The sequence below is a fragment of the Oppia nitens genome, unplaced genomic scaffold, assembly GCF_028296485.1.
Source record: "Oppia nitens isolate AA-2021 unplaced genomic scaffold, nextdenovo-longstitch-racon4-pilon3 scaffold7_pilon_pilon_pilon, whole genome shotgun sequence".
Classification (NCBI taxonomy): Eukaryota; Metazoa; Arthropoda; class Arachnida; order Sarcoptiformes; family Oppiidae; genus Oppia; species Oppia nitens.
This window is the reverse complement of record NW_026533251.1, coordinates 2,198,068-2,216,109: the sequence shown is the minus strand read 5'-3', so window position 1 is coordinate 2,216,109 and position 18,042 is coordinate 2,198,068. Positions and strand designations below refer to the sequence as shown.

At 31.1% G+C, this 18,042-nt stretch overlaps 5 protein-coding genes across 5 annotated transcripts; 4 read left to right on the top strand and 1 right to left on the bottom strand.

Annotated features, from left to right (window-relative positions):
* The first annotated feature begins 1,697 nt into the window (after positions 1-1,697).
* Positions 1,698-3,875, top strand: LOC128963141 (zinc finger protein 501-like). Its single transcript, XM_054309628.1, has 9 exons — positions 1,698-1,890; positions 1,965-2,073; positions 2,364-2,879; positions 2,948-3,037; positions 3,087-3,119; positions 3,185-3,241; positions 3,296-3,425; positions 3,493-3,609; positions 3,670-3,875. The coding sequence occupies exons 1-9, from the start codon at positions 1,842-1,844 to the stop codon at positions 3,826-3,828; spliced, it is 1,260 nt and encodes a 419-aa protein (XP_054165603.1). The 5' UTR covers positions 1,698-1,841; the 3' UTR covers positions 3,829-3,875.
* Positions 3,876-4,488: 613 nt separating this feature from the next.
* LOC128963567 (glucose dehydrogenase [FAD, quinone]-like) lies at positions 4,489-6,722 on the top strand. Its single transcript, XM_054310081.1, has 4 exons — positions 4,489-4,930; positions 4,986-5,624; positions 5,718-6,442; positions 6,699-6,722. The coding sequence occupies exons 1-4, from the start codon at positions 4,489-4,491 to the stop codon at positions 6,720-6,722; spliced, it is 1,830 nt and encodes a 609-aa protein (XP_054166056.1).
* Positions 6,723-6,948: 226 nt separating this feature from the next.
* On the bottom strand, positions 6,949-9,931 carry LOC128963090 (ABC transporter G family member 20-like). Its single transcript, XM_054309560.1, has 8 exons — positions 9,678-9,931; positions 9,314-9,618; positions 8,671-9,255; positions 8,291-8,605; positions 7,998-8,113; positions 7,695-7,854; positions 7,367-7,630; positions 6,949-7,295 (listed from the first exon to the last, which is right to left on the bottom strand). Exons 1-8 carry the CDS (start codon positions 9,920-9,922, stop codon positions 7,078-7,080), a joined length of 2,208 nt encoding a protein of 735 aa, XP_054165535.1. The 5' UTR covers positions 9,923-9,931; the 3' UTR covers positions 6,949-7,077.
* A 152-nt stretch (positions 9,932-10,083) lies between these two features.
* LOC128963091 (pre-mRNA-processing factor 17-like) lies at positions 10,084-12,475 on the top strand. The gene is made up of 3 exons (XM_054309561.1): positions 10,084-11,019; positions 11,419-11,950; positions 12,176-12,475. Exons 1-3 carry the CDS (start codon positions 10,098-10,100, stop codon positions 12,351-12,353), a joined length of 1,632 nt encoding a protein of 543 aa, XP_054165536.1. The 5' UTR covers positions 10,084-10,097; the 3' UTR covers positions 12,354-12,475.
* Positions 12,476-12,617: 142 nt separating this feature from the next.
* LOC128963052 (MYND-type zinc finger-containing chromatin reader ZMYND8-like) lies at positions 12,618-17,489 on the top strand. The gene is made up of 6 exons (XM_054309507.1): positions 12,618-12,936; positions 13,040-13,766; positions 15,749-16,041; positions 16,256-17,036; positions 17,096-17,285; positions 17,355-17,489. The coding sequence occupies exons 2-6, from the start codon at positions 13,092-13,094 to the stop codon at positions 17,465-17,467; spliced, it is 2,052 nt and encodes a 683-aa protein (XP_054165482.1). The 5' UTR covers positions 12,618-12,936; positions 13,040-13,091; the 3' UTR covers positions 17,468-17,489.
* The last annotated feature ends 553 nt before the right edge of the window (positions 17,490-18,042 follow it).

The following is an 18,042-nucleotide window of genomic DNA, read 5'->3' as shown; positions in this document are numbered from 1 at the left end:
AATGTCAGTTATAATCATATGTTTATAAATATTGTATTATTTATATAAAGTGTTATCAAAATATATATTGAATTATATCGAGATTTGTTGTGATGTAACTAATTATGATAAAAATATATGATTTTATCATTAAATTATAAAAATTATATAAAATTTATAGTTTTGTATTAATTTGTATGAATAGTCGTGTTTATACAGTCTTAGCAAACGTGATGTTCGGAACCTAAGACTAATTATATTGATTACAACATTCAATGCATTAAAGAGCCAAAAGTTTTTCACCCATACCTTACCTCATGCCTAAAGCTGTTAGACAAACCTCCTGAACCACCAGTGGGTTAGGAGAGAGGTTTTAACTGCATGTTTGAGGAACTCAGATGTTTGGCCGACCGGTAACCCAACCGTCGGCATCCAATCATTCGGCAATAGGCGACACAACACAGCAATCAAACAAAACTATTTATTAATTTAACTATAAATTAAATAACAAATATCATCGGATCGGCTGTATTGATGACCGGCCGTCACTTAACATATAATGTACAGTACTTTCGGTACGATTACAACCATTTTAATGTTAATAATCTATTAATACAACCAGTAAACCTTTTTAGACATTATAAATGCCTAAAAACAACATTAAAAATGTCCTAAACTTGTAGTCAGTGCTAACAACCTGTTAAATGTTTAAAATCTCTGACATGATCTGACATGACCTGACATGATCTGACATGACCTGACATGATCTGACATGACCTGACATGACCTGACCTGACCCGAGCCCTAACTTTTACCTGACCTGAAAAATCAGGTCAGTTTTCGGTCTCTACTACAAGACTAGAGCTGCTATTAATACAAAACACTATTTTGTAAAATTAATATTTACATAACTTTTTTATTTAGTTATGTATTAATCAGGGTTTTAAAAATGGTAGGCATAAACAATAGATGCCACTTTTGCCAAATGTCTGTACTGCCTCTGCCATTCCCAGGGCATTAATTTTCAGATAGTGATACTTATTATTTTAATTTTATATTATTAATTAATTTATAAAACATTATTTGTTCGATATATTTGTTTGTATTTTTGTTTTGAATACCTTTAATTAAAAGGTAATATATTCTTGGAAATAAGTATATTAATTGTAAATATTTTATTATTTCTATAATAAACTATATTATTTTTATAAATACAGTTGCTTTTTAGCAATTTAAAATGGCAGGCATTTATTTCTTTAAAACCCTGGTATTAATACCTATAATATGACATTTGAATATGAGTTACAACAATGTAATACATATACTCTATTATTATCTATTAAAATATATGACTTTCTTGTAATTATTCAAAAGACCGTATACTTAACTGATGCCAATACTGTACATCTATTACAATATTATTGACTTTAATTAATGAAAAGTGTTTATTGAAAACTCGAGTCACACCATTTGACTTGAATTAGTAATGCAATCATTTATTTAATTATTGTCAATATATTATTAAATTTATATTAAGCGCTAAACATATAATTGGTTTAATTGTAAAATCATTGAACCAATCATTAGCTGTCACTACTGTATATTAAGATTGTATTGTTTGTTTGATAACAATTGGTACCATTTATATTGTATATAACATTGACGTTATGTATGAAAAAGTATGAAATATTGTGTATATAATTGTTATGTTTGTATAGAAATGAATTGATAATAAAATGAGAGAACAAATAAACTGTTATTATATTTAGTGACATAAGTAGTGACCACTCAGTGATTAATTTGTTTATATTTATCTACCGATTGACCACTTATTGACCACTTCAGCACATTTGGTACAAGTGATGGATCCGTCGATCGACAGCATTGATGAAACCAATCAAGAAGGCGATGGTATAACTTATTTGACACTTAATAGACAATCGGCACTCATATATCTCATGATTTTATTTGTTTTCTGTGACCAGACTTAGTGATAGCCGAAGCCGTCGAAGTGATGCTAACTATGTATTCGTGTCGCTTCTGCTCCAAGAGGTTCGACACTATCGACAAAGTGAAGACACACTTCTTAAAGAGGTATTATAGTCGATGAACACATCTATCATAAGTTATTGATAACTCATAACTACGTTACGAGATTAAGGAGTGATCGACAACTCTTTCATCAATTGATTACTTATTAATTTATTATTTATTTAAATGCTTTTTATTGAAACATAATTTGAATGACAATAATTGGGAGTTATTATACTTGCAATTATTTTTTTAAAATTTAAATATTGATAATAATATACTAATAATATGATAATTATCTCTAATATTATTAAACATTAATTTATATTTATTGAAATCACATGATTATACAGACACAGCAATGCATTGGACAGAACACCGAAAAAAGAGTCTACCGATGGACAGAATAATGACTCGAACGCTGAACAGAGTGGTGGTGACAATGACTTGGAGGAAGAGACAGTGGCTGATGGAGAAACTGGTGGAGAAGCTGGAGATTTGTCTGAAGTTAATAACGAAGAAAACAACGAAGATAAGACAACTCTTGTTTTAAAGCCTCAGAGGACTAGAGTTAGCAAAAGTAAGGTTAAAATGGTTGAGACGGAGCGCTCTATTCAAACTCGAACTAAACTTAAGAAAGATTTACCCTCACATCTGGAACTTAAAGTGATTCGACCTAATAGTGACAACGAAACGGCACCAAAGAGAGGTCGACCCAAAAAGTATGAAATGAGACAACCATTAACTTCTCAGCTTAAAACAGCCACTCGTCGTTATCCCTGTCCTTTTGAAGGCTGTGAATATGTAGCCAAATATAGATCTAATCTTTGGGATCACAAGAAATTGCACACCGGAGAGAAACCATACAGGTTTGGGTTGACTTTCATTTTTCATATTGTGTTTTCATTATACTTATAATATATTTTTCCAAATACAGGTGCAATTGGCCGTCATGTGAGATGCGATTTCCACAATCACAACAATTGAAATTACATTTGCGGAGTCATACCGGAGAAAAACCCTATGCGTTAGTAAACTATTGTTTTTATACAAATATTAATTTAGATATATTACAGATGCAATTGGCCCGGATGTGAACAATCGTTTAGGTATATCGTGTAATATATTATAATTATAAAATTTAATTACCGGTAATTTATTTTGTATTTTATAGCCAAAAACCAGGCCTTAAATCACATATGCGAACCCATACGGGAGAGAAGCCATATGTGTATGTAATGTTATACTATATTATTTGAAATTGAAATGACTTGACAATCAATAGGTGCGATTGGCCGGGTTGTGAGTGGAAGTTTAGACTTAAAGGAGCTCTTACTGACCACAAGAAAGCTGTTCACGAGGGTGTCAAAGCTTTTGTGTGTGAGTGGCCCGGATGTAACAAAAAGTTTTTACAAGTATGGCTTAATTGACTATTTAATGCAATTATATATTTATATGATTGTTATTTCAATATATCAATAGTCATGTCATTTACGTAAGCATATGATGGCACACGCAGACATCAAACCATTTGTTTGTGATTGGCCTAACTGTACCTATAAAGCAGTTTCCATGAGCTATGTTACCAATCATAAAAAGGTATCATTTTGATGATAAACTCGACGAAAGGTTAATAATATTTTGTTTGTTTGATATCAGACACACACGGGAGAGAAGAACTTTGAGTGCGGATACAATGGATGTACTAAACGATTCGTAAAGTCGAGTCATGTTAATCGTCACCAACAGAAATGTCATCCGGAAATGTTAAGCCAACCACTCGATGAAGAAATAGAAGTCTATAACATTGAAATCTAATGATAGCTATCTTTGGTTTTAAAAAAAGCATCTCATTTATGATTTAATTATATATATATTAGTTTATATAATATTATCAATTAAAAAATATTCATTAAATATGCTATTAATAAAATTCATCAAAATTCACTTTTCAAACATTTTACACAAAAACAATCATTTCATAAATTTTAATCACATTACCGATCGGTAATTTATAAAATATACAGTAAAATAAAATTATACGGTACTTATTAAACTATATTCGCGTTAATCTAGACTCATAATAAACTATTTATAGTTTTCATTGTGTTTATTTATGATAAAATAATTATCTTTTAAACATAATTTAAATCATAGAAAATATTTTAAAAATTATTAAATTTAATTTAAGAATAATATTTTTTGTCTGTAAAAACTAACATTAATTGCATTTTATTACAGTTAAGTGAATGTCTACAATATAATATATATATATTATAATATAAATATATGACTTGTATTTTTAGCGATACGGAAGTGATTGTGATTCAGACAACTTGTAAATCAACTTTTTTTTTGACAGAATATGATTAAAAAAACAATGTTTGAGTTAAAGTTGACTTTTTTCATAACCAGAATAATATTTGAGACAAACATAAAATTTGATGAAAGTTTTGTTAAAAACCGATTGAATGAGCGATGAGATTGAGTGATGTCCGAACTTTTGTCTTTTCAATCTTTACCTATTCGTCAATCATTTATTATAAGCAAAAATCTTATGACAAAATCTCGGCTCGAAATGAATGGAAAACATTTTATGATTATATAATAGTGGGCGCCGGCACTTCCGGTTCGGTAGTGGCCGCCCGACTTTCTGAAGATCCAAAAGTTACTGTTTTGCTTATAGAGGCCGGTGGATCGGAAACGGTCGTCTCAAATACACCCGGATTAAGTGATTCATTATTGAATACAATAATGGACTGGAAGTTTATGTCAATACCACAGAACGAATCGTGTCTATCGATGAACGATCATAAGTGTGTCCTCTCGAGTGGACGAGTAGTTGGCGGCACATCCTCTATAAATCGTATGATTTATTTGCGCGGTAATCCCATTGATTTTGACAATTGGGAAAAATCCGGTAATTTAAGTCTATAACAATAATAATAAGTAATACTAATTATATAAAAATTTAGGACTAAAGGGTTGGTCGTGGAGGGATGTGTTTCCGTTTTTTATAAGAGCAGAGAATCAAAGTGATGCCGAACTCTCCAAAAGTGGTTATTATGGAGTCAACGGACCACTTGTTATAAGCAATAATAATCAATACAATCGATTGCTTCAGTCGTGGATTTTTGGCTCTCATTTAAGCGGACATAAAATAAGTGATTTAAATGCCGACTATTTGGGCGCTTCTGTACTTCAGACTAATACCAGAGAAGGAAGACGAGTATCGACTGCAACGGCATATTTAGAGCCTAACATTGATAGACCAAACCTACACATATTGGCCAATGCTTTGGTAACACAAATCTTGTTTGAAAATAATACAGCAATTGGTGTAAACTTTATAAGAAATTGGCATAATTTTGCTGTTTATGCCAAACAAGAAGTTATTATTTCTGCCGGAACTATCAATTCCGCTAAATTAATGATGTTATCAGGTATTGGACCTAAACCTCATTTAGAAGAACATAAGATACCCGTAATATCAGACTTACCGGTTGGCCTCAACTTTCACGATCATATCGGCTCTTATGGACTCCACTTTACAGTTAACTCTACATTAGAAGAACCACTTACTGTCCAAAGTTTAAATCAATACTTCAATTCTGGTAAATCAATGTCTTATATATTTTCTAATTATTAGTTTATTTATAATCTTGTAATTAATAAATACAGTAAAATATTACCGTAATTTAATTAAGGAAAAGGACCGTTAAGTCAAAGCAAATATGCGGCCACTATATTACAGTCTAAGTATACCAACTCTAACATTGAATGGCCTGATATTATGCTTATGACATCCACGACAAGTCCTGGGAGAGAAACAAATGGTGATGTCGTAGAGCAAAGAATTGGACTTAAGAAAGAAGTGTGGAATCAATTTTACGGCCCTTACTCTAGTTCACCGCAATTCACTGTTTGGCCAATACTTTTACGACCTAAAAGCAGAGGATGGGTTCGACTTAGTAGTGCCAATCCATTAGATCAACCTTTGATTCATACAAATTATTTATCCGATTCAAGTGATTTAAATATATTAGTCGAGGCAATGAAAGAATCCATGAGAATCGTCAATTCAAAACCTCTTCAGCAATTATCTCCCATCCCTTTTGTAACATTAGTTCCTGGATGTGAACCTTATCTTATGAATAATCAATCAGTTGAACCAAAAGAAACATTTAACGAAACATTATTTACTGAATCGTATATCAAATGTATGATCAAATCTCTAACATTAAGTACTGGTGATTATGTGGGAACGTGTCGTATGGGATCAGATGAAAGCGCTGATAAAGTGGTCGACTCTCGACTTAAAGTAATTGGTGTCAATAACTTGAGAGTAATTGATGCTTCTGTTATACCGGAGATTCCGACGGCCACTACTAATGCAGTTACTGTTATGATTGCTGAACGGGGATCTCATTTCGTTAAATTTGATTATCGCTACAAAAATTTAATAATTTTTTAAAATTTTCTTAACGCTAATTAAAATTACATGTATATTAACATTTTATAATACAGTATATTATTTATTWATTTATTTATAGTAAAAATGTATATAAAAAATTATTAACATTAAAAATAATACTAAATAAACCTTATATTGTAATTATAATTTACTAATACTAAATATTAATTCACAATAATAACAATTATCATAAAAAACAATAACAACAATAAAGGCAAAAATCATTAAGCAAAAGTAAATAACAAAATAAATTAAATATAAATAAAAATTTATATAATAAAATGATATTAAATAATTTGGTAAGAGTATATTTTGTAATTAAGATTCAATATCATATCAATAGTGATAATTGTAAGGAAATTAACGTAAAAATCAGATACGTATACATAATATTTCTATTAAAAAAAACTAATAAAAGTATTTCTACCGGTATAGTTAATTGGCTAATAAAATGAGAAATCAAATATATAAAAAATACGTCAAAATTATATTAAATTATACTAAATATATGAGGAAATCATTCCATACATGTTATGCTTGTTATCACACAAACATTAACTATAGATAACATAAAATAATCTAATTTTATGAGATTATCGCGATTTGTTAACATTAAACATAATAGCGGCCACACATAGAAATACCAGAGTCCAAGAGCCGGATATAATAAATCCTAAATAAACTTCAAAGTGATCCAAACCCCATCCTCGGTATAACATATAACGAACCGCTTCAATACTCTTTGCCTGAGAAAATACAGTACTTATGAAGATCAATATCTTAGGCATTGTCTCTACCGGCCATACGACACCTAAAAAGTATTTAATTTAAAAAAAAATTAAATTAACATTAAATATGTAAAAATTAACAAAAAATAATTACCGCTTAATAAAAACTGAGGAAACATTGAACCCATGCATAATATTAGCGTAAAGTTTTCCTCTTTAGTTATGGCGGATATGAGTATACCGTAAGCCATACCACAAACTCCTTGCATAACAATTAATACTGAGACCCAAAATATTGAGCCGCGATTTGGTATTTCAAATATGAGAAAAGCTATCATTAATACGGATAATGTCTGAAGAATGACAACCAATGTCTGAGTCAATACATGTGATAATATATATTCATTTGGATGAACACCTAATAAATGTGTATTTAATGACTTTAGTATCAAATTTTAAATAAAATAAATCTCAATAATTACCAGAAACTAAACTTCTCTCAAGTAATCCATCTTTGCGTTCGAGTACTAAACTGAGTGCCGATGTGGCGATAGCACAGAAAAATGCCAACGAAAGTATGAAACCGGGAGCCATAAAATGGGTTACCGGAGGGTTACGACTACCAAGTATCGGCTCCTCTTCCTATTTAAACAATTTAATTAATCACAAAAATCAAAAATATAGTATGAATTATAGTATTTTAAAATTTGTTTAAACTTTACAAATCATATTAAAAATCTATAATTAAGATAATTTTGGTTTATATTAATGATTAAAATAATTACACGAATGGGCGGATCGACTAATGCTTCGTTCATTTCGTTACGTTTGAGAATATCTTTAGCGAAGAGTTGATACGATTCATGCATTGTTTGGCGTATTTTATTGGCTGAGAATTGGCCTAAAATTCAATGATAAATAATAATAATAATAATAAACTCTTTATTTATACACGTATTGTATTCAACAAATGCTGATCTACTATACAAACGTGTTTTATATTAGAATTTAATAGAATTAGAATAGAAATAATAATTAGTTTTATTTAACTTTTATATTAATAAAATAAATGTCTCACTTGTCATATCAAGATAGAGCTTAACAGCACTCATCTCAATATCTTCTGGATCTGAATCATAGCCGTGAATACCTCTTTGAATCATAGCCTTAGAGAAATTGGTCCCTAAAGCTATCATTGCCTTATTGTGTCCATCTTTGACCGATTGATAAGCGCTATCAAAGGAATTGTAATGATTTTGATTGATTGTATAGTTGTCTATAAATTGTAGAAAAAGTGTACTATAATGAGGTCTTGCAACTAATGGTTCGCCATTAAAGATGGCAACCGGTATATCATATGGATCTCGACCCAAGCATAGGAAGAATAGTGCGCCTAAATTGTAATCATTTTAGAGATCATAATATATAATAAATATTAAATAATATAAAAAAGCATACATTGAACCGCCGGAACTATTGCTGTAAATATAAATGCCGGTAAATTACGATACATTCGGATCACATTCTTAAGAAACAGTGCTTCACTTCTGGCGAAATGATCTGCAATTTTGTTTCTCTTCATTAATATCTTTGACGGTTTCAAGGAATTTGTCTTTTGAAGACTTTTATTGTTCACTAGAATATCATTCAAATCATTTGGTTGAGTAATCGGAGGGCTGTTTCTGCTTTTGTCCACTAAATTTATATTGAGATCAGACTCTTTGTTATTGCATAGTCTTAGGAAGACGTCCTCTAAATTGTTCACTTTATGTCGTTTGATAAGTACTTCAGGGTTGCCCTCTTCAAGAAGCATTCCCTGTCTCATAAAGGCTACAATTGAGGCATTTCGTGCTTCTTCTATATAATGTGTTGTTATTATCACTGTTATATTATCTTTAGCTAAAGCTATCAGATGTTTCCATATGCTTTGTCTTAATACTGGATCAATACCAACAGTGGGCTCATCTAACACAAGCAACGGTGGTTTATGTACGAGTGCTGCCGCTAATGACACCCGACGTTTTTGGCCACCACTAAGTTTGGCTACAAAAATTTAAAATTAAATAAAACTATCAATTTTACCGAAAATCAAGTGACTCACCAACAGAACTGGATTTATCTGGAAGTTCGAGAAAGTCTAATAAAAATCTTATGCTTTGTTTTATCTGAGCTTTTGGTAAACGATATAATCGGCCGAAAAATATTAATGTTTCTTCGATCGTGAACTCTTGAAATAAACCAATTTCTTGTGGCATATATCCGACACCGGGTCCGGGAACTAATGAATTGAAAGAACCGGGTTCTTCACCAAACACAATGACTGTGCCTTTTCTTGGTTTAAGACTTCCAACTAAACAATGAACTAAAGTAGTCTTTCCACAACCACTTGGACCTAATATACTGTAACTGTTAAACAAATGATAAATATTTAATTATATCAAGTAATGAAGTGATGTTTGCCATACATATTGCCTTCGGGGACATTGATTGTGATACCATTGAGAGCAGTCACAGCTTTTTTGCCCCTTCCGTATGAAAAGACAACATTCTTGACTTGAGCTGCAATTCGCTTATCACAGGTATCGGTCATCGACTTGTCCACAGTTGCCGTACATGTCCTCACAATTAGTGGTTCACTTTGAGACACGACATCATTGGTCACAGATTGTAGATTAGTATCCAAAGACTGTAACTCTATATTTACGTCCATAACTGTGGACACAATTGGCGGCCATTCAGACAGTGATAGAGACGGCGCTCACAACTGATGGCACAACACATGAAATGTTGTCGTCATTTGTGGCGAAGTTTGCATTGTTTTGGTTTACATTGACTTTTGTTATGAGTCTTATAACAGTTTGAAGACTAGTTTCAAGACATTCACAATGAGTTTAGTGTCATATGATTGCAGTGACGATGACTCAGACAAAGACAACAACATTAACAACACAACTGATCCAAAGTTAGTGTCCATAAAGACGATTAACAGCGCCCCACAAATAGATGATTATCTTCTTGAAACTCGCAAACAGCGCACATTAATTGATCCAAAATGTCAAGAATTAACATTTAATCCCAAATATGAAGATCTTTTTGCACCGCAGTTTGGTCCCAAAAATCCGTTCAAAGACGATCAAGAGGTTAACAAAAACTTCTTGACCGGTCATATTGAAGAAGCGCACGTTAGTGAACACGTGTTTGAGCTGCAGAGGAAACACTTCCATGTCTACGGAAAGGCATCAAATCCAAGTGATGGATCTAACAATGAAATCACTAATCAAGAGATGAAACCATTAGAAACAGTTAAACGAAAAAAGATATCAAATATGGATTCATCAAACATTGATGGCTATACCGGTCCGTGGATTCAGTTTGAAAATGAGTCGAAAAGTGCTAAACCAACACCTGAAGAGCAGGAAGAGATCGAGTCATTTATGGCCAAAAAGAAACGTTTCGGCAAAAAGATGGAAGAGAAGGAGTTTGAAGAGAAGGCCACCGTTCATATCGATGATGTCTACGACTATCAGGGAAGGAGTTTCCTTCACATACCTCATGACTTGGATGTCAACCTCAAAGCAGATCACTTCCCATCCAAGTGTTTCCTTCCAAAGAGAGTTATTCATACATATACTGGTCATTCCAAGGCTTTGACAGCCATTCGATGGTTTCCCCGATCAGCACATCTGTTCCTTTCGTGTTCGATGGACTCAAAGGTTAAGTTATGGGAAGTTTATAAAGACAGGCGATGTGTGATCACATATTTAGGACACAAACAGGCCGTTCGGGACATTAATTTTAATCGCAAAGGTTTGTATGATATTTGATTAAACATTAGATGATTAGTATATTTTACAAATTATTGATCACATATTTAATATATTACTACAATTTAATGGTAACTCATAACAAACTGCAATCCATTTTATAGCTCATCAGTTAATATCAAATTTATATGAAATTATAATTTCAAATTGTGTTCAATTAATTTTGTACTTTTGTCAATCATTTACCGATACACTAATCCTACAAACATTAATCCATTCAATTATTACACTTTAAAAAATATATATTCACAAGTTTTCAGCCCTTAATATATATGAATAATGAGTACTGTATATGAAACCATTGATTTAAATTTTAATTGAAAATTTATTACTATTGAAACCATATGTATAATTATTTTGTTGATTAAAACTATTATAATAGGCGATCGATTTCTTTCATGTGGTTACGATCGATATATAAAATTATGGGACACAGAAACTGGTCAATGCATCAGAAGGTTTACCAATCGAAAGGTGTCCTATTGTATCAAATTCAACACCGAAGAGGAAAGATCTCATCTATTCCTTTCCGGAATGTCTGATAAAAAGATCATCTGTTGGGACACACGATCGGGAAATATAGTTCAAGAATATGATAGACATTTGGGCGCCATAAACACAGTAACGTTTGTCGACAATAATCGGAAATTTATATCAACAGCTGATGACAAGTCCATCCGAGTTTGGGAATGGGATATTCCCGTTGACGTCAAATATATTGCAGAGCCACATATGCATGCCGTACCTGCTGTTACTGCTTCACCAAATGGCAAATGGTTGGCCTGTCAGTCGATGGACAATAAGATACAGGCATTTGCTTGTATGAACCGATTCAAACTGAATCAGAAAAAAGTATTTACTGGTCATATGGTTGCCGGATATGCCTGTTCTCCAGATTTTTCACCAGATATGAGGTATTTATTTATTTATGTAAAATTGATGTGAAAATAGTTTGAATTTATTTAGTTAACATTTTCCGATGGTATAAATTTAATCAAATATAATGAATAGCATCTATAAAATCTCGGATAATGTTATAAAATTTATTGTCGTTTCTAAAATGCAATTATTTAAATTTAATAATATCTTGATGTATATTCATATATATATAACTTATATTATATTATTTTTATAATTAGTTATCTGGTTTCGGGTGATGCCGATGGAAAGGTATTTATATGGGACTGGAAGACAACCAAATTGTTGTCCCATTTTCAAGCCCACGACAACGTTTGTATATCAACACTATGGCATCCACACGAAACTTCTAAAGTATTAACTGCCGGATGGGATAATAACATCAAATTATGGGATTAATTAAATCATAACATTTGTAACATTATAATTGTTAATCAAATTGTAATCAATAGTTATATTTTATATTAATAATTACCAATTCATTTAATATTAACATTCATATTCATTTAATTTAAGTAATTTAATAATAATAAATTGAATGTTTGAATTTGAGCTAATTTTCATATAAATGTTTGCATATTATTATGAAAAATGATTGATTTATATCAATAGACTGTAATAGCAATGACATTGCATTAAAGTAATATTGATTTCGTAGTTATAATCATTAAATACTATAACATTTGACACCAAACTAATGGTCCGATTTGTTAGACATTTAATACATTGAAAGTCAAATCATATTAACTATCGTTGATATTATAGACGGCATTGGCATCAGTCATGTGATTGCAATACAAACTACTTTATAGTGTTAAACATAAATGTATACAGAGATGGTTGACATCAAACAGTGATTTAATGTTATATTATGTCAATTAATATCAATTGTTTTGAGTAGTAATGATGAAAACCAATGATTGTTTGTATCATATATTGAGAGTCTATTGTTATCTAATAATTGAATGCTCTTTCATATAATGTATGTATTTTTGTTTGATATTCCAAACTATAGTACAATATATTTGTTTTGTGTTTTGATTACTGTTTATAATGTGTTATCATTTGATGCAATACTTGTTTAGTTTGGACACCAATTATTGCATGTATTGTCTGCATATCTCATCGTAAGACTAAATGATGGCCACTTTGATCTCACTTAATGCGGACAACTTTGTCGATAAATCTGATCCAATGGACATGAATGACAAAGACATGGATGCGATCAATACTTTTGACGATAATATGTTATGTCCTATAAGTCAGACAAAGTCGATGTCAAGGAATAGCATCAAATCCAATACCAGTGAAGACAGACAATCAGTCAAAAGTAATAAATCAAACGAAAGTGTGGTTAACAGTGATCGGAACCGATTGGTACCCATTAAAGACACCTATTGTTGGGATTGCCATAAGATCGGAGTAGACTTCTCCTGTAAAGCGTGTCTCAGAAGTTATCACAGCAAATGTACATCACTTAAGAAACTGATTAGTCAATCACCCGAAGACGCAAACACTAAACTATGTCCCGAATGTATAGACATAATGAAATCGGAAGAGAGGGCCAATCCATCGGGTGCTATGCAATGGCTCAACGGAAATGTCAATGCATTGGCCGAACTCCTCAAGTTTACCATCGAAACGGTCAGAGCGGCCGATAAGAATAACTCATTTTACGAACCCGTTTCCGATGAGGAATATCCAGAATATCAAAATATTATCGTCAATCCCATGGATTTAAAACAAGTGGAGAGAAATATTAAAAACAAAACCTATGCCTCAACTAATAGTTTCTTAGCTGATATCAAATGGGTAACCAATTGACCATTTTGTTCATTAAATACTCAACTGATTTGCACTTTTTTTTAATGATGTCAATGGATGGCCAATCGTTTCTTAGATTGTTTCCAAAGCGGGTGTCAATACATCAAACGATTTTAATTAATTTATATGTCTATATATATATATATATATATATATATATATATTTTAATATATAATTATAATAGTCTATCTAAGTATATAATTGCCATTCAAATCTATGACTTCTCTCCATCTGTTCGGCAAATCTTGGATTCCTTTGGCAAACCACTCTTCTGGCTGTTTGGCGAAATAGTCGCTGAATTTCGACCTCAATTTTTTACCATCAAGAAAGTGTCGCATTGACCGAAACAAATAATAATCAGAAGGGGCAATATCAGGTGAGTATGGAGGGTGATCAACAATTTTCCATCCAAATTGTTTCAATAAGTTTTTGGTCGTCTTTGCCGTGTGAGATGGGGCATTATCCTGTTGGAAATTGACACCCCATTTGTTTACCATTGAGTATCGCTTTTCTATTAATTTGTCACGAAGTCTTGTCAATTGTTGACAGTAGAGATCTGCTGAAATGGTGGCTCCAATCTCTAGTAATTCCCAATGGATAATTCCTGTTTTATCCCACCAAACAGATAACATTACTTTTTGCTGACGAAAATCTGGTCTTGGCGTCCCAATTGGTCGTTGATCTGTACTTCTCCATTCACCCTTTTTACTAGCATTGTTATAGTATATTAACTTTTCATCGCCGGTCACCATCCACTTTATAAATCCTTCCGTATTTTGACGTGAAAGCAACTCTTGGCATGTTTTCACTCGATTGGCCTTTTGTTGAGGAGTGAGATCATGAGGTACCCAAACTGAAGACACATATCTTTTGCCAATGGCTGCCAAATGTCTTGTGACGGTTGATGAATCAACCTTAGTATCTCTCCTATCTCTTCACCTGAAAATTTCGGATTCATCTCGATCATAATCTGTCAGCATTTCATTGTCAATCTTCGATGGTCTTCCTGACCTTTCTTTGTCCTCAACTACTACGCCTTCTTCTTTCCATCTTTTCCACCACTGTTGACAAGTCCTCACACTAACTGCTTCCGGATAGGCATCATTGATATTACTGGCCGCCATTGTTGGATTTGTTCCACGACGATATTCATATTCCATGGCATATCGGACACGGATGTCATGAGATTTTAAGCCGTATAACGGATCCATTTGAAGATATATCACAAAATTTCAATAACACACTTAAAGACTAGATATTAAGGTTTTTGATAGTCAACAAATTATTTTGTAAACATATATATATATATATTTTGCATCCAAACAGTATATATATATGTAGTTAAAAGTAGTACCGTAGGGGTGTTTTTAAACAAGTTTTTATGTTTATAGGTTAAGCAGTTTATGGGCAAAATAATCATTTTGTATCTGAATTTTATTGATTCATATAATTCTATAGTTTTTACTTATTATGACAACTCAACTATATATCTAAATACTAAAATAAATAATTTAATTTTATTAGTGCCAAAATATAGTGTTTTAAAATGTTAAATGATTTTATCGTTCAACTTTTTAATGTAAGCATGATAAATTAGACAATTTGTATTTACCGTAATTGTATTTTGATTTTTCCTAAAATCTTAACCATATTTTGAAAATAATTACCGTTAGTTATAAGATATCACAAAAATGTTTTTAATTGAGGGGCAATTATTTTATAGGCGGGGGAGTTAAAGTTGTAATATTTGTCTATAATAAACATTTAAAATATTGTAAATATTAAACTTATAAAGATATTTATTTAATAATGTTTAAACCATATGGTGTATTGACATGTAATTTGGAAATGATATGTTTGTAGTATTGGTTATCAAATAATATTATAAATCTAAAAAACGTCAATCAGTTGAGTGCTTGAGTTTTAGTTACCATTATTGATGTGTACATATGAATGGATTGATTTACAGATTCATCATAATTGCATTGTCTTCAACAGTGGTGTTAACAATGCATTTATAAGTGAAGCCAAAAACATCTTAAGAGTGGCAAAACAGGAGTGCGAAGAGATAGAAATATGTCCCGATTGTTACAACAACTACTATACGATGGAAGAGGAGACTTATTTTGCGGCCGTCTGTCGGCGACCACATGCCATCGTTTGGGCTAAACTTAAAGGTCATCCCCATTGGCCCGCAAAAGTGGTTCGCTATAATGAAATCCGAAACGAAGTGGACGTCCGTTTCTTTGGTACTCATGATAAGTGAGTTTATCACTGATAATTACAATTGAATTCTTTGTAATCCATTAATATCGTTAAGAATAATGGTTAATGAGTGTTAATATTGTTTAAAATTAATTGAAACCATTTTAATATAAACCAATTATTATAAATTGTTGGTTAAATCGATAATTTGTCAAATTTCTAACGATTTAAGACCATTAGACAATTGATGTATTTGTTTGATTGTTGACAGGTGTTGGCTCAAACTTGACAAATGTTTTTTAATGTCTAAAACCTATCCAAATAATAAGAAACCGTCCAAATTTGATCCAACAAAGTTTGATGAAGCCATCCGTGACATGAACTTACATTTGGATCAATTGCAAAGATATTATCCGTCATTGTTTCGATTTTATGAAAAGCATACAGTTTTCACTTTCGATAAGTTATATTTATCGTCTCAACCAATTGAACCCCAATCCATAATTGGAGACAATTGTGCTAAAAACGTATTAAATAATTATAATGGAATACCACTTAAGAAGTTAAAAGTTAAGACATCAAAGTTTGACGTTAGAACACATCTACAAGAAAGTCAGGAAACAAATGATAAAAAGATGTCACAAAACAAACGACTGAAAAAATCTATCAATGGTTCACCAAAAGCCAAACGATGTATTTCACAATCAATGACTGTTAGACAAGAGTTGAACAATTCTTATGATTCCGATATGTCTGCCAATGAATCACGAAGTGATCCCAAATTGGATTCACCGTTCAATTCAAACAACAATTCATTTTCTACTAATTTTAGTGATATCAATGGTGTCGATGAAAATGAAATGAAGATGAATGCCATTCATGAGACACTCAACAAATCTATTATAGATAGAGTTTCAGAAGAAAATTCACAAAAATTAACTATCGATGAAATAGATGACAACAATGTGAACAATAGTCTCTTTTGTACTAATAATGATCTCAATGCTAGTTTAAAGAAATTCAAAATTAATTCTAAGTCACCCCAAAAACATGTAAATAAATTTGAATTAAAAGCATTCAGTAATTTAATGTATTGTTTTTGGTTATATAGAAGAACGAATCATTTGAAGACATTTTGAAAAAAAGACTTAAAGTTATGGAGATTAAGATCCGTGGCTTAGAAGAGGACAAGAAATCGGCTGAAAATGAAATGGAATGTCTTAGAAGAACTAATGTAGAACTCGAAAGAAGTATCGATGACATGAAACGCAAGCAGTGGTGTACTAATTGTCTTAAAGAAGGTTTGTATTATAATTTAATTTAAAATAATTAGTAATTAATATTAAAACTTATTTATTGATGAAATGAAGCCATTCTTCCGTGTTGTTGGAACACATGTTACTGTACTGTCGAGTGTCAGCACAAACATTGGGCCATTCATTCCAAGACATGTCGACGACGACAACAATCAAATCGACAATAAAATGACTGATATTTTATCCATTTTTTACTTCATTTAGCATTTCTTTCACTCAAATATTAGTATTAATTTATTTGTATTTATGATTAATTCAAAATCTTTAGTTAAATATGTTTTTAAAATGTTTTCTATTGTATCTAAAAATATTTTCTTCTGTTATATTAATCTAAAGATAACTTCAGTAAAAAGATATTATATTACATAATATCGTTGAGAATAGTATTGAAATTTACAATTACTGGTAATTGTATTGTATAATTGAAATATATTTTAACTATTAATAGATAACTATAAAATTAATATTTTTTAAATTGTAAAATACATTTTTGATAGAAATTTTTGAGATTTTATTATATACAATATAAAAATTATATACAAATAAAATTTTTATTGAATTCAATTTAACATTTAATTTCATAAATTTATTACAAATTGGAAAAATGGGGAATAATGTGAGTTTTGTATTAAAAATATAGTTTTTTACTTTGAATAATAATTTGCTTGTTTTTAATATATTTTCAAGATTTCTCTTGTATTTGGATATGAGTTATACGTGAATTGCATTAAAATTTATGTGT